The 14365-nt window shown below is 39.6% G+C and overlaps 1 protein-coding gene across 1 annotated transcript in view; it reads right to left on the reverse strand.

Moving 5' to 3' along the window:
* Nucleotides 1-14365, reverse strand: part of TMPRSS7 (transmembrane serine protease 7) — a 47366-nt gene that overhangs the window by 26044 nt on the left and 6957 nt on the right. Inside the window, exons 4-6 of the mRNA XM_060198398.1 lie at nucleotides 13410-13659; nucleotides 7165-7295; nucleotides 4493-4605 (exon numbers count right to left, since the gene is read on the reverse strand). Coding sequence (XP_060054381.1) covers nucleotides 4493-4605; nucleotides 7165-7295; nucleotides 13410-13659 — 494 coding nt within the window. The remainder of the gene's footprint in view (nucleotides 1-4492; nucleotides 4606-7164; nucleotides 7296-13409; nucleotides 13660-14365) is intronic.

The raw sequence follows: 14365 nt of genomic DNA on the forward strand, positions 1-14365 counted from the left end.
TCTCCTCATTCTGGCATCTCTGGGGTTTTGCTTGTATTCCTTGAAGTCTTTCTGATCCCTTACCCCATTTTATTGCGTTTGATGGTCTGACCTAAAATGACACTGCCTTTGCCACCACACTATGTCATGCTGCTACTGCTTTTACTGATGACTGTCTTCTGAGATGCCAGTATCTACCTTCTTTTGCCTGGTGAGATTGTTACTAACACAAGAGGCACTCAGTCCCATCCAGTTTCAGTTTGCATGCTTTCCAGCAATGTTACAGATCTTTGATAAAGATTAAAGCAATGGGAAATTCTAAGTAATATTGCTCTGTAATTAGACTTAAATATAATAAGCTTGACAGCCTAGTAGAATGACCTACAGTTGACACCAAACTTCTTCACCTAAGTGTTTATTACTTAGCCCTCAATATCTTCTTCTCCTTACCCCTACTTCACTTCCCTTGGCCTACACCCTAGATATTTTACTAACTATATAAGAGTTTACTATTGCATTTTTTTTTCAAATCTCATCTGGCAGGACCTTAATATTGTCACCATCTGCCAATCTTCAGTATATACAATTATCTAAAATTATTCTGACTAAATATATATCAAGTAAATAATAATTATCCTTGAGATAATTTTATTGTAATTATCAAAGAGGTTAATTGAGGTTAACTTAGAGCCCACTGAAACCCCAAATCTAATTCCTTCTTAAGGCCAGATTCTATAAATCTAATACCAGCTCAGATACAACTACTGACCTTCAGGACCTTAACAACTGGGAGAAAGTTTAAATTTACCAAACAGAGAATGAGCTATTAAAACGGGATAGGGGTGAGAGACTAGTTCACCTAATGTTGGCCATTTTGGCCAATGCCAAGCCACTTCATCACCTGGGGTCCTAGTCAAGGAATTCTTGGATACCCCCATTGACACAATGGGCTTAGATGAGTAAATGATCCCACTGTTCACAATTTCTGGTTACCACCAGAGTCGTTTGCTTTGGTGCAATACACCACACCTAGTCCAAGTTTCAGCTTATGTCTTCACTTACTGTCCATTACTACCATGGTTTTTATGTAACTAAATAACCCTTTATTGTAATAAAACTGCTTTAAATCCCCAGCAAAGCCCAACAAGAAATATATATATATATATATATATATATATATATATATATATATGGTTTTTCCCTTCAAGAATGGGAGCTACTCTCTTCCCTAATCTAGCTTCCAACTATTCTCTACTATGCTACCATTCTCCCAGATAATATTTCTAGTCCACTTTCATGTTAGCTATTAAGATCACATAAAAAATTATTAAATTCCTGGGCTCCTAGGAAGATGACTAAAAGCTCTGGGCTCTTTCCCACCCCCAACCTCACTCCCAATAGTTTTGCCTATATAGTACATGCCCATGTAATTTGGGGGAGGGATAAAATAATGTCACCCAAAACATATCATTGGTATAAAGTCTGATCTCACTGAAAGGAGTCTGAGAGAATGGATTACCTATGAAAGAGAAATTTACAATTAAATATCTCCCGTTAAGCCTTTTCCCAGAGATAATCAACAGAAGGCAGCACTTAAATCTACCTGCCTCGGTTTTATTGTGCCCTCTAGGTTCTTCAAAAGCTGAACAAATAATCAAACAGGCATGAGACAGATAGGCAAAAGATTTATTTCATGTTTATGATGTGTATATTTGCTGCATATATGGATGAAAGAGAAAATCTTAACTCACCACATGACTCTATATAAGGCTTTAAATAGCTTCACAAAGACAAAAGGCTTTGGGAAGAAGACTGGTCAAGAAGGTTACAAAACTAGGGCGTAGAGGTAAGTCTAGGGGAATGTAAGTTCCAATTCCATAGGCCAGAACCTCCCTAGGAGAAATAAATTCACTATCTCAAAGATCATCTTCACTCTGCTCTGCTTTCAGGGCCACTTTTATGGAACTTTTTGTCAATGCCATACTTTGAAAGTGGTAGATTTTTGTCCTCCTCCACAACTTTATTAAATCACTTTCTTACTCAGTTTGTCTTCCTTTTTAAAAATGGATTTATTTATTTTTATCTTGTTATGAAAGAAAGAATAAAGTACTGCTCAATTCTGCCATATTCGGTACCGGGGGATAAGTTTGACATTTCATGCACACAAATCCTGTGCTCTCTGGGTCCCTTTGTCTTTTGGAAACAGCATCCAGTTAAGTATTAGTAAATAGCTTGTAACTCAATCTTACTGTATTACAATTGAGCCAGGTGGTAGTGCACCTGGATAAGTGCATACATTAGCAAGGACCCAGGTTCAAGCCCTTGGTCTCCACCTACAGGGGAAAAGCTTCACATATGATAAAGTAGGGCTGCTCTGTCTCTTTCCCTCTCTACCTCCTCCTTCCCTCTCAATTTCTCTCTGTAACTGTCCAATAATAAATAAGTTATAATATAATAAAAACTAAAAAACATTTTTTAAAACTTTTCGAATATTTATTTATTTAGCCTCCAAGGTTACTTACTGCACTATGAATCCACTGCTCCTAGAGGCTATTTTCCCCCCTTTGTTGCCCTTGTTGTTTTATCGTTGTTGTGGTTATTATTGTTGTTATTATTTATGTCATTATTGTTGGATAGGACAGAGATAAATGGACAGAGGAGAGGAAGACAGAGAGGGGAGAGAAAGACAGACACCTGCGGACCTGCTTCACCACTTGTGAAGTGACTCCCCCTGCAGGTGAGGAGCCAGGGGCTTGAACCAGGATGCATATGTGCTTAACCAGCTGCACTACAGCCCAGTCCCTTTATTGATTGATTGATTGATTGATTGATTGATTGATTGATTTTAATAAGAGAGATACAGAGAGAAAGATATAATGAGAGAGAGACCAGAGCACTACTCAACTCTAGTTTATGGTGGTTCTGGGATTGAATTTAAGACTACAGACCCTCAAGCATGAAAGTCTTTTGCATAACTTTTGTTGTCTCCTCAAACCCTTTTATCCTTTTAAAAAATTAAACTTACCTATTAATTTTTACTGTTCTAATGATAGTGATTTTCAGCTATGTCATCATATTTTCCATTATAATTTGCTTATTCCATGTGTTTCTTTCCAATGTGTATTTAAGTATAGTAAAGCTATCCCTTGGGAGGGAATGAATGCTGCATTTAATAATCCGTGATTAACATCACAATTTACTTAGGCAGGTGGTGTGATTCCTATCTTCCAGAAGAAATCAAGACTAACGAAAAACAAATGACTTTTCCAAGGTTGAAAAATGTACACAATTGGTGGCCGGTAGTGGCACACCTGGTTAAACACACACACTACAATGTGCAAAGACCTGGGCTCAAACCCTTGGTCCTTACTTGCAGGGGGAAACTTCACAAGGGCTGAAGTAGAGCTGCAGGTATCTCTCTGTCTCTCCCTCTTTCTACCTTCCCCTTCCCTCTCAATTTCTCTCTTTCTCTATCCAAAAAAACAGATTAAATAAAACAAATGTAAAAATATTCTTTAAAAAAGGAAAGAAAAGAAAAATGTGCATAAGTTATTCATAGTGTTGCTGCATTTCTCTGAAGGCCATCTCCTCTGTGTGTCATCTGCCTAGAACTGATACGGGGGACTCAGAGGAACAGGATTGTCTCTTATTCATCCAAAGGGTCAACATTCTTTGGAAGACATCAATTATCCCCCACTCTTATTATCTAATTATTTCTTCACATTTAACAAAAAACAAACAAACAAACAAAACCAGAAGTACAGTTTGGTGGAGGATAAACTATACTGCCACCTATCAGGAAAAAAGTTATACTGACATTGAAAAATTAAATAGAGGCTGGGGAGACAGCATAATAGTTATGCAAAAGACTTTCATGACTAAGGCCACTCCTTAGTGGTGCATCCCGTGAGTACCCATTCATTGGGGAAACTGACGATCCTTCCTAGCCGACTGAATCCACATGGATCCCAGTCACTTTCAAAGCCAGCAACAAGCAGCTCCTGACAGCTTTCAACCTGACGCTGTTGACTGGCTACGGAAGAAGGGCAAACGCTAGAAGAAGAAGTACAAACAGAATAACAAATTGGGCCAGGTGGTGGCACACCTGGTTAAATGCACACATTACACTGCACAAGGACCTGGGTTCAAGCACCTGCTGGGGGAAAGCTTCTCAAGTGGTGAAGTAGGGCTGCAGGTGTCGCTCTGTCTCTCTCCCTCTTTATCTCCTCCTCCCCTCTCAATTTCTCTCTGTCTCTATCCAATATTAAATTAAATCACATATTAAAAAAAGAAAAGATAAGCCCTAGTCTGCCAAAAAAAAACAAGCAATTTGTAGACAAAATCACAGGAAACTTTAATTTTGCATACATTATATTTCAATAAGTTTTAAAATTTTAACACAGACTAATATCTTTTCATGATTAAAAGTTAAAGGTGGTTAACTTAAAAAAATAAGTAGCAATTAAAATCAAAGTCACAACATTTTTCTGAGACAGTGATAAAATGAGTTTACCTGAAATTTCCAGGTACACTTACACTTCGGAGGGTAGTAGCTTGGGTAATATGGGCTTGAAATCTTCCCTTCAAAACCAGGAATTTCTTTGACCAACACTGTGTTTTCACACTCTGAAAAAAAATACATATGTATATGTATAATAGTTCTCAATTGTGAGACTATGGAAAACACACAGCATATATTTCATAAACTATTAATAACCACTTCCTTGGTCAACAACCTTACTTTAAAAATTAAGAATAGTATTCCGCAGCTATATAGCTAAGCTGTTTATGTTAGGCAAGCTATTCATGAAGGCAAATGTTATATTTGACTTCAAAACATATTCAGTTATAAATCTATATAGTGATAATACTTTCTTTAAAAGCATTAAGTGTAATTTTCAATTTCTAAGTTTTATTTTTAAAAATGAATATGTATGTTGCTTAAGATACATAACGTAACACTTTGTACTATTTAGATAAAACCATCTAGAATTTGAGGTGATTATTCTTAGTGAAGTAAGTAATCAGTTTACAGACAACTACTGGATATTTTTGTTTTTGCTTATGTGTGGAATATAGAGAATTAAAACACATGAACTTGGAAAAAGAAAACAACCAAATTTCTTTTTTAATTATTTGTTTAATCTTTATTTATCAGATAGAGACAGCCAAAAATGGAGAGGGAAGGGGGTAACAGAGGAGGAGAGGGACAGAGAGACACCTGTAGCCCTGCTTCACCAGTTGTGAAGCTTTCCCCCTGCACGTGGGGACCAGGGGCTCAAACCTGGGTCCTTGTGGATTGTAGCTTGTGCACTCAACTAGATGTGCCACCATGAAAGTAACCAAATTTCAAATTGTCTCTAAAACTTGGTGAGAACTGTAAAGGTTGGGGGGGCACATACTTTTACTAGTAGGTGTGGTATGAAATTTTACCCCTGCAATTTTAAGATGTTGTAAACCACTATTATATATATGTAGATATATATAACACTGTGGTTCCATAATTTTATTTATTAAAATAATAAATAAGATTTGTTGACGGAGCAGCAGCAGCTGTGTTTCTCTTCTCTCTTCTCCCGGGTCAACCAGGAATACTAAAGAAGATCATCTGGGACCACAACAACGCAGAACTACAACAACTTCAGGAACCCACCAAATCACTGGTGAGTGCAAATACATGTGGCTCATGGACAGAGAGGAGCCTAGGGAGAGATTAAGTGGCTGGTAACAGTCTGGCAGTTTACCAGCTGAGGCACCACCTCCAGTCTGTTTCACCAACAAACAGACTGCTGAAGGGAGGAGAGGACTTCCCTAAGATTCACTAAATGCAACTGTGAGTCTCCATTGCTACTGCTCTCAGAATCTGGAGCAGCAGGGGGGAGGCCCTGTGCTGATACCAGGGGACAGAGAACTGACAAGGAAACTCGGGAGAAGAGCTACACCCCAGTGGCCTAGCAGTGGGGCTGTGTGGTAGGAGCCTTTCCATGTTGTTCTATGAGAGAGATGAGAACATAGTGAATAGTTGCCTCAGAACCTACAGACAGTTTATAAATGGGACTTGTTTAGAAACACACAGGGCCCAGAAGTGCTGCCCAGCTTGGCAGAGAAGCTAAATTGAGCCCAGAGCTTTGGATGCTTGGGGTGTGAGAATCTCTTTGTATAACCACTGTATTATCTCTCCTCCACCGTGCTTTATCTCTTGGTCAGGAGTGAGGGATTAAGCTAAGAAGGCTACTTATAGTTTAAAAGCCCTCAGGCTCCCTACATTCCATAGCCTACAGGGAAGAAAAAAGAACAAAAGAGGCTTTTAAAGCCACTGTGCTCCAACTCAGGAATTAAAATACTATTGAAACAACTGTCAATTTCCACAACTGTGAACCCTTTAAGTAATTTACTTAGACACAAGTCAATCCAGGCAAGAGTGATCAGTAATTTGAAAAGTACTGAGAGAGGGACCTACATAAAATGGTTAAGCCAACAAGAAGAAATATTGCAGAAATGAATCAGGACAAGAGTCCAGCTAAAAGCCCCCCAAAGGTTGAAGCACAAAATAATGAGGTCAACATTCAAACACTAGTTAAGGAAATTATCACAGAAGTGAGTAAAGACTTCGCAAGAATTATCATCAGAAATGTAGAAACAACGAATGAGACACTGGAAGAAAACACTAATTATGTCAAGGTTATTAGAGAGCTGAAAGCTGAAATAGCTGAGCTAAGAGCACAACTAGCTAAACAAGCTAAAGCAGTCTTAGAACAGGGTAACAAAATAGATGAACTCCAGAAAACAGTACAGGGGAGAGAGAATAGAATAAATGAGGCTGAAAACAGAATTAGCAGGATCGAGGATGAATTAGAGACAACTAAAAAAGAAGTAAGAGATCTCAAAAAGAAATTAAGAGATACTGAAAACAACAGAGACCTATGGGATGACTTCAAAAGGAATAATAACCACATAATTGACTTACCAGAGGAAGAAAGAGAGGGAGGGGAAGAAAGCATTCTTCAGGACATAATAAATAAGACTTGTTGTTGTTATTGTTGTTAGAAACACTGACATGATCTCTCTTCCTACTGGAGTAACTAACGCCACCAAACTGACTACACAGCCTCAGCAGAAATCACACTGTAGTTTCATACCAGTACTTTCTGAAATGCATTTTTTTTTCAATCAGGGAAGACTTACTTTGTTCTGGAATGACCTCAAAATATGCCCGTATTCCTGATAACTGCTGTATCTGAGGAGATTTAAATGTCACCAACATGAGATTATTTGTGGAAACAAATGATACTAATGTTCTCCTGGGCTCACAAATTCTGAAACCAGACAATAAAACAAAAGTACATGATTAATAAGCAAATAAGGATTGAACTCCAGTCACCACCAATTCCACGCATTTCCTGTTCCTCTATAGTTCTTATGAGTTAAGACTCTGCCAATCAGGTCATCATCAACCGGTAGTCACAGGATACTACAGACAGAGGAGAAGTGAAAAAGGTATATGCATTTTCATCCAGTAACTACCAAAGAATTATCCTGAAGGACCATCACTGGTTCCTCTAGAAAGTAAATAAGCTAAGCTGTCGGATATAACAAAATGGTTACATAAATAGACTTTCTTTTTTTTATTATTTATTTTTCCTTTTGTTGCCCTTGTTTTATTGTTGTTGTTGGATAGGACAGAGAGAAATGGAAAGAGGAGGGGAAGACAGAGAGGGGGAGAGAAAGATAGACACCTGCAGACCTGCTTCACTACCTGTGAACCGACTCCCCTGCAGATAGAGAGCTGGGGCTTGAACCAGGATCCTTATGCCGGTCCATGTGCTTTGTGCCAAGAGCACTTAACCTGTTGCGCTACCACCCGACTCCCCATAAATAGACTTTCATGCCTGAGACTCCAAGGTCCCAGATTCAATCCCCTACACCACCATAAATCAAAGCTAAGGAAAAAAAAAAAAAAAGGTCCCAAAACCTAGATATAGAACAGATCCCATGTGATAGAGCATATGTTCACATGTATCCATAAATTAGGGCAAAATATATACCTGAAAGCAAAAGTATACAATAGTCTATAGTGAGTCAGTATGAAGTTCATAATGAAATAGTGTCTACACTGATTTAGCTACCATCCTCACCTATTTCCTATTATACTTCCCTCACTCACTCCCAAGCTATCCTTATCAAAGCAAAGACTGCAAAAGCTGAATAAGGGCAAGAGACTGGCACACATTAATGATGACTCTTTAGTCACTATCAGGCCACACCATTAGCTGGAACTCTATTTGGGGAGTCCTGAGATTCCCACACAGACATCATGGGCCTAGATCCAGAATAAATCTCTCTCTCCATCTTTACTGGTCATGTATATCAGGAACAACAAAACAGACCCCTTTGTGGGCCCCCATAGGACCTTGCCCTCAACTTGGATCAACAACTGTAGAAAATTTTCCATCCTCTGAATGGAGACTGGAGAACATAGTCTATGCTACACCTGAGGAAGATGGGTCCTGATATTGGAGCAGCTTGGAATGTTCCTACCTATGACCACAGAATGTGAGCTCAGATCTAGAGGGATGCAGAGGTCACATAGGCTCCTAAGCTGAATATGGGTCCCAGATCACATCAAATCAATAGGGTTTACAGTCAACAACATTTCTACACCTTTCCCATATTTGAGAGCTACTTTCTTTCCTGATCCAGCTTTCTGGTCCTTTTTCCAGCCATGACATCATCTTCCCAGACAATAACTAGGATCCACCTGCATGTCAGATTTCAGGCTCAGGGAAAAAAAAACAAAAAACACTAGTATAGCCACAGGCCCTTTGGAATATAACTAAAATATGCCTACTAGCCATCTACAAAATGGAGAGCCCCCCCAACTCTTCATCTGCACTGTTCCAGCCCTTGGGTACATGATTGGTCAACAATTTGTTTGACTTTGTATGTTAACTCTCTTTTCAACCACCAGGTTCCAGATGTTAGCATGATGCCAACCAGACTTCCCTAGACAGACAACCCCACCAATGTGTCCTAGAGTTCCAATTCCCCAGAACCCCACCCTTACTAGGGAAAGAGAGAGGCAGGCTGGGAGTATGGATCGACCTGTCGATGCCCATGTTCAGCCAGGAAGCAATTATAGAAGGCAGACCTTCAACCTTCTGCATCCCATAATGACCTTGGGTCCATACTCCCAGAGGGTTAAAGAGTAGGAAAGCTATCAGGGGAGGGTATAGGATACGCAGTAGGAATTGTGTGGAGTTGTACCCTTCTTATCCTATGGTTTTGTCAGTGTTTCCTTTTTATAAATAAATAAAAATAAATAAATAAAATAAAAGGAAACAAATTATAAAGGCAGGGTGTGCAAAGCTAAATTCTGAGATAGTAGTGATAATAACATATGCCTCGTAACATTGTGATGAAGATTAATGAGATAACCAACTATGTCTGGAAGGGTGAAAAGGAACCAAGAACGATGACTGTGGAAAATGAGTCAGCAATAAACTTACTTTTTTCACTGCATGACCTTGTATTATTGCATAAATTTTGACAAAATATATATAAACACCCAAAACACCAATATATGTATATATAAACATAAAATATGTAACATATTAATTAATAAGGCAATCCATGTGTCTAACACAATGGGTAACAAATGTTCAATTATTACAAAACCTAATTATCATTATTAGTTTATAAAGATATTAAGTACTGGGGGAGTAGGCGGTATTGCACCTGGTTAAGCGTTCATATTACCACGCACAAGGGTTCAAGCCCCTGCTCCCCCACCTGCAGGGGGAAAAACTTCACAAATGGTGAAGCACGGGTCCAGGTGTCTGTCTGTCTTTCTTCCTTTCTATCTCTCCCTCTCCCTTCAATTTCTCTTTGTCTCTATCTAATAACAAATTAAATTTAAAAAATTAAGATATTAAGTATTTATAATTATCTCTATTGGCCAATAAAAATGTTAGCATATATGTAAAAATATGTGTGCTCAAGCACATAAATATTTTTCTATACAAAATGTGTCATGAGTTTTCCAAAAACCCAAAATATCTATGAAATGCTCTTTTGCAGAAATAATGGAGACATTTGTTCCAGGTCATGGGGTTGTGAAATGGTTGACAGTAGTCTATAGACATACAGCCCTGAACACACCCTATCTCATCTGAAATAGTTGATACCATTTTCTCTAAGTGATCTCATTTCCCACAATGAATATTATGTTATCCTCAAAGTAAGGGGGGAAAGATAAAATTGTTTTGCTGTTAGTATGCAGTAAGAGCAGAGTATTGTAAGGTGAGAGGAAATAGCAGAATTCCTGTGCTACTTTTATTCCCGAGACCCCAAAATCCCAAATTCAATCCCCCACACCACCATAAGCCAGAGCAGAACAGTGCTCTGATAAAAAACATTGGGAGTCAGGCAGTAGCGCAGGAGGTTAAGCGCATGCAGCGCGAAGTGCAAGGGCATGCAGAACCATCCCAGTTTGAGCCCCAGGCTCTCCACCTGCAGGGGAGTGCTTCACAGGCAATGAAGCTGGACTCCAGGTGTCTATCTTTCTCTCTCCCTCTCTGTCTTACCCTTCTCTCTCCATTTCTCTCTGTCTTATTTAACAATGACGACATTAATAACAACAACAATAATAACTACAGCAACAATTTTTTTAAAAAAGGGCAACAAAAGGGAAAATAAATAAATATAAAAAAAATAAAAAACACTAATAATAATTTAAAAACAAACAGAATCGGAGGTCGGGCTGTAGTGCAGCAGGTTAAGCCCACATGGAGCAAAGCGCAAGGACTGGAGCAAGAATCCCAGTTCGAGCTCCGGATCCCCATCTGTAGGAATGTCATTTCACAAGTGGTGAAGCAAGTCTGCAGGTGTCTGTCTTTCTCTCCCCCTCTCTGTCTTCCTGTCCTCTCTCCATTTCTCTCTGTCCTATCCAACAACGACAGTAATAGCAACAATAATAATAACAACACAACAACAAACTACAAGGGTAACAAAAAAGGGGGAAAATGGCCTCCAGGAGCAGTGGATTCGAGTGCAGGCACTGAGCTCCAGCAATAACTCTGGAGGCAATAAACAAACAAACAATACCAAAAAACAGAACATTATCACACTCAATTGAAACTATTATCACCATTGTGATTGCAGTGAAGGTAGAATTAAACCACACAGCCTTATATGTTAGGAGCACTTGCAAAAGATTTTGCTGTATTGACATTTTACTCTTATATGCTACACAGAGCCAAGAACTATAAAAAGAAAACAAAAGAATGTTGGGAGGACCTCAGGAGGGCATGTAATGTATGCAGATAAAGATTTAATTTATTGGTGGGAGTAGTGTGCAGACACCTATCATGGGAAGATAAGAAATGGTACTCATGGGAGTCAGGTGGTAGCACAATGGGTTAAGCGCAAGTGGCGTAAAGCACAAGGACCGATGTAAGGATCCTTGCGTAAGGTATGAGCCCCTGGTTCCACACCAGCAGGGGAGTTGCTTCACAAGCAGTGAAGGTCTGCAGGTGTCTATCTTTCTCTCCTCTGTCTTCCCCTCCCCTCTCCATTTCTCTCTATCCTATCCAACAACGAAGACAACAATAATAACTACAACAATAAAAAAAAAACAGCAAGGGCAACAAAAGGGAATAAATAAATATAAAAAAGAAAAAAGAAATGGTACTCATGTGACTACAACTATTCTAAGTTATTACCCCCCTCCTCAATAAAGTGATTTGGGGGTGGGGGGAGTAAACAATGAGTCTGACAGGTTCTGATGAATACAGGGGCTACTAAATAGGACATAAATCAGCCTTTCATATTTTGACCATACACAAAATTGGTTTAAAAAAGAAACCAGGGGGAATGCTTTCAGCTTCTGTCCATTGAGTATGATGTTGGCTGTAGGTTTGCTATATATAGACTCCACTATCTTGAGGAATTTCCCATCTATTCCCATTTTTTGTATGGGATGATCCCACTCATAAACAGAAGTTGATTAAGAAGATCTGAAAGGGAAACTAAAAGCAGGACCTGATCAAATTGTAAGTAGGGCACCAAAGTAAAAACCCAGTGGTGAGGGGTAGACATGTAGCTTCCTGGGCCAGTGGGGGGTGGGAGTGGGCGGGAGGGATGGGTCACAGTCCTTTGGTGGAGGGAATGGTGTTTATGTACACTCCTAGCAAAATGTAGACATATAAATCAGTAGTTAATTAATATGAAAGGGGGAAAATCAATTGTATGTCTCAAAGTTTTTCAAAACACAAACTGAATCCTTTTAATGTATAGGCTGTGTATTTGATACGCGGACTCTCTCAAAAGCCTAGACCAAGTAGATTAGAAGCATCCAATAGCACAGCTATATACAAGATACTGGATACTGTACAGCAAACCATAACAAAAGGACTTTTCAAAGTTAACCCAATTACCAAATAATGTGATGATAACATTAACTATCCATTGTCTTTTTGAACCCTAAGACAGCAGGAACCTCACATCTCCACTATAGAGCCCCTACTTCCCCCAGTACTGGAACCCTTGGATAGGGCCCACTTTCCCGTATGCATCTCCCAATCCAAACCAAATAATATTGCATCCGCCGATCACAACCTAACCAACGCAACGATTGCCACCTCAACATGCTTCACCTCAGACTGTGTCCAGAGACTTCACGTGTGGAATGGACAACCCTTCAGCTTCATTACTCGGGTGAGACCTCTCCTTTTATAGTACACTCTAATTTCATCTCAGGTAGTTCACTTTCTAACAAAGTCCCATAACCTAGATATACACCAGTTTCTGTGAGAGAGAGCTTATGTGCACATGTATCCATAAACTACTGCAAAATATATACCTGAAAGCAGTAGTACACTAGAGTTTGCAGTGAGTACCTACCTAACACTTCCTCTCCACTATTCCAAGCTTGGGATCCATGATTGCTCAACAAATTGTTTGGCTTCGTATGTTAACTCTCTTTTCAATCACCAGGTTCCAGATGCCACCAGGATGCTGGCCAGGCTTCCCTGGATTGAAGACCCCACCAATGTGTCCTGGAGCTCAGCTTCCCCAGAGACACACCTTACTAGGGAAAGAGAGAGGCAGACTGGGAGTATGGACTGACCAGTCAACGCCCATGTTCAGCGGGGAAGCAATTACAGAAGCCAGACCTTCTACCTTCTGCAACTCTCAACGACCCTGGGTCCATGCTCCCAGAGGGCTAGAGAATGGGAAAGCTATCATGGGAGGGGGTGGGCTATGGAGATTGGGTGGTGGGAATTGTGTGGAGTTGTACCCCTCCTACCTTATGTTTTTGTTCATTAATCCTTTCTTAAATAAAAAATTTAAAAAAAGGAACCAGGAGGAACTCAAATACATCAAAATTGACATATATGTCACTCTCCAATTAGATTGGCTTGCATAAATACCTGTATAAAACAGTGCTCCGGATTGGCAAAAGGGAGTCATATATGGTCAGGGAATCGGTGACACAGTTGTCAGCTTCAATCTGGATGGACTCAATGGAAAGGCGAATCAGATAGCCCACAATGGCCACCAGCTTGAAGTGGCACATCAGCCTCCCTGAGGTTGCAGAGATTTCCAGAGGGTAACGGAGAGATGGATGATCTGCATAAAAGTACTGAGAGCAGCCTTTTTCTGTGGAGACAGCACTTTTGTTTGTTCTAGGAGTGACTTTTCTAAAAATCTCTATTGGAGGGCAAAGAGCAAGTGAAGGACATCTACTGTCTTTATCAGTCTGGAATCCACCTTTTCTTTCTTCCAGTAACGGCACCTAAAATTTACTTTGAAAGACTGTCCTTACCCTGCCTACGTGGTTGATAGGGCTAAACTCACCCTAGGTCTGAGGTGAGCTCTTGACCCAGAACCAAAGAAAGGCATGACCAATCAGAGCTAAAGAAGCCGCTTCAGGAACTTGGACTGGAGTTGGTGTATTGCACCAAAGTAAAAAACTTGAATGTGCTTGGGGAGGGGGGGTGTTTAAGTACTGGAACATGGGCAGAGGAGGACCTAGTGGGGGTTGAGTTGTTATATGTAAAACTGTGAAATGTTATGCATGTACAAACTATTGTATTTACTATCAAATGTAAAACATTAATCTCCCAATAAAGAAATTTAAAGAAGGAGAAGAAAGAGAAGAAGAAGCTGCTTCAGGAATGGGCATGTCAACCAAAATGAGTCAGCCCCAGGATTCTGCAGAAACTACCAGAAAACATGAGTGTGTCTGTCTTTTAAACTTCTTCACTGTAAAGCTTGAATCGACTTCTAGTAATTCATGCCACCACAATTAATGAAACATTAATTGTGCCCATTTGATAAAACTTCAACTTAGGAAAGAAGAGCTGCAGAATCCAGGTTATATTTT

The sequence above is a fragment of the Erinaceus europaeus genome, chromosome 9 (assembly GCF_950295315.1).
Source record: "Erinaceus europaeus chromosome 9, mEriEur2.1, whole genome shotgun sequence".
Taxonomy (NCBI): domain Eukaryota; kingdom Metazoa; phylum Chordata; class Mammalia; order Eulipotyphla; family Erinaceidae; genus Erinaceus; species Erinaceus europaeus.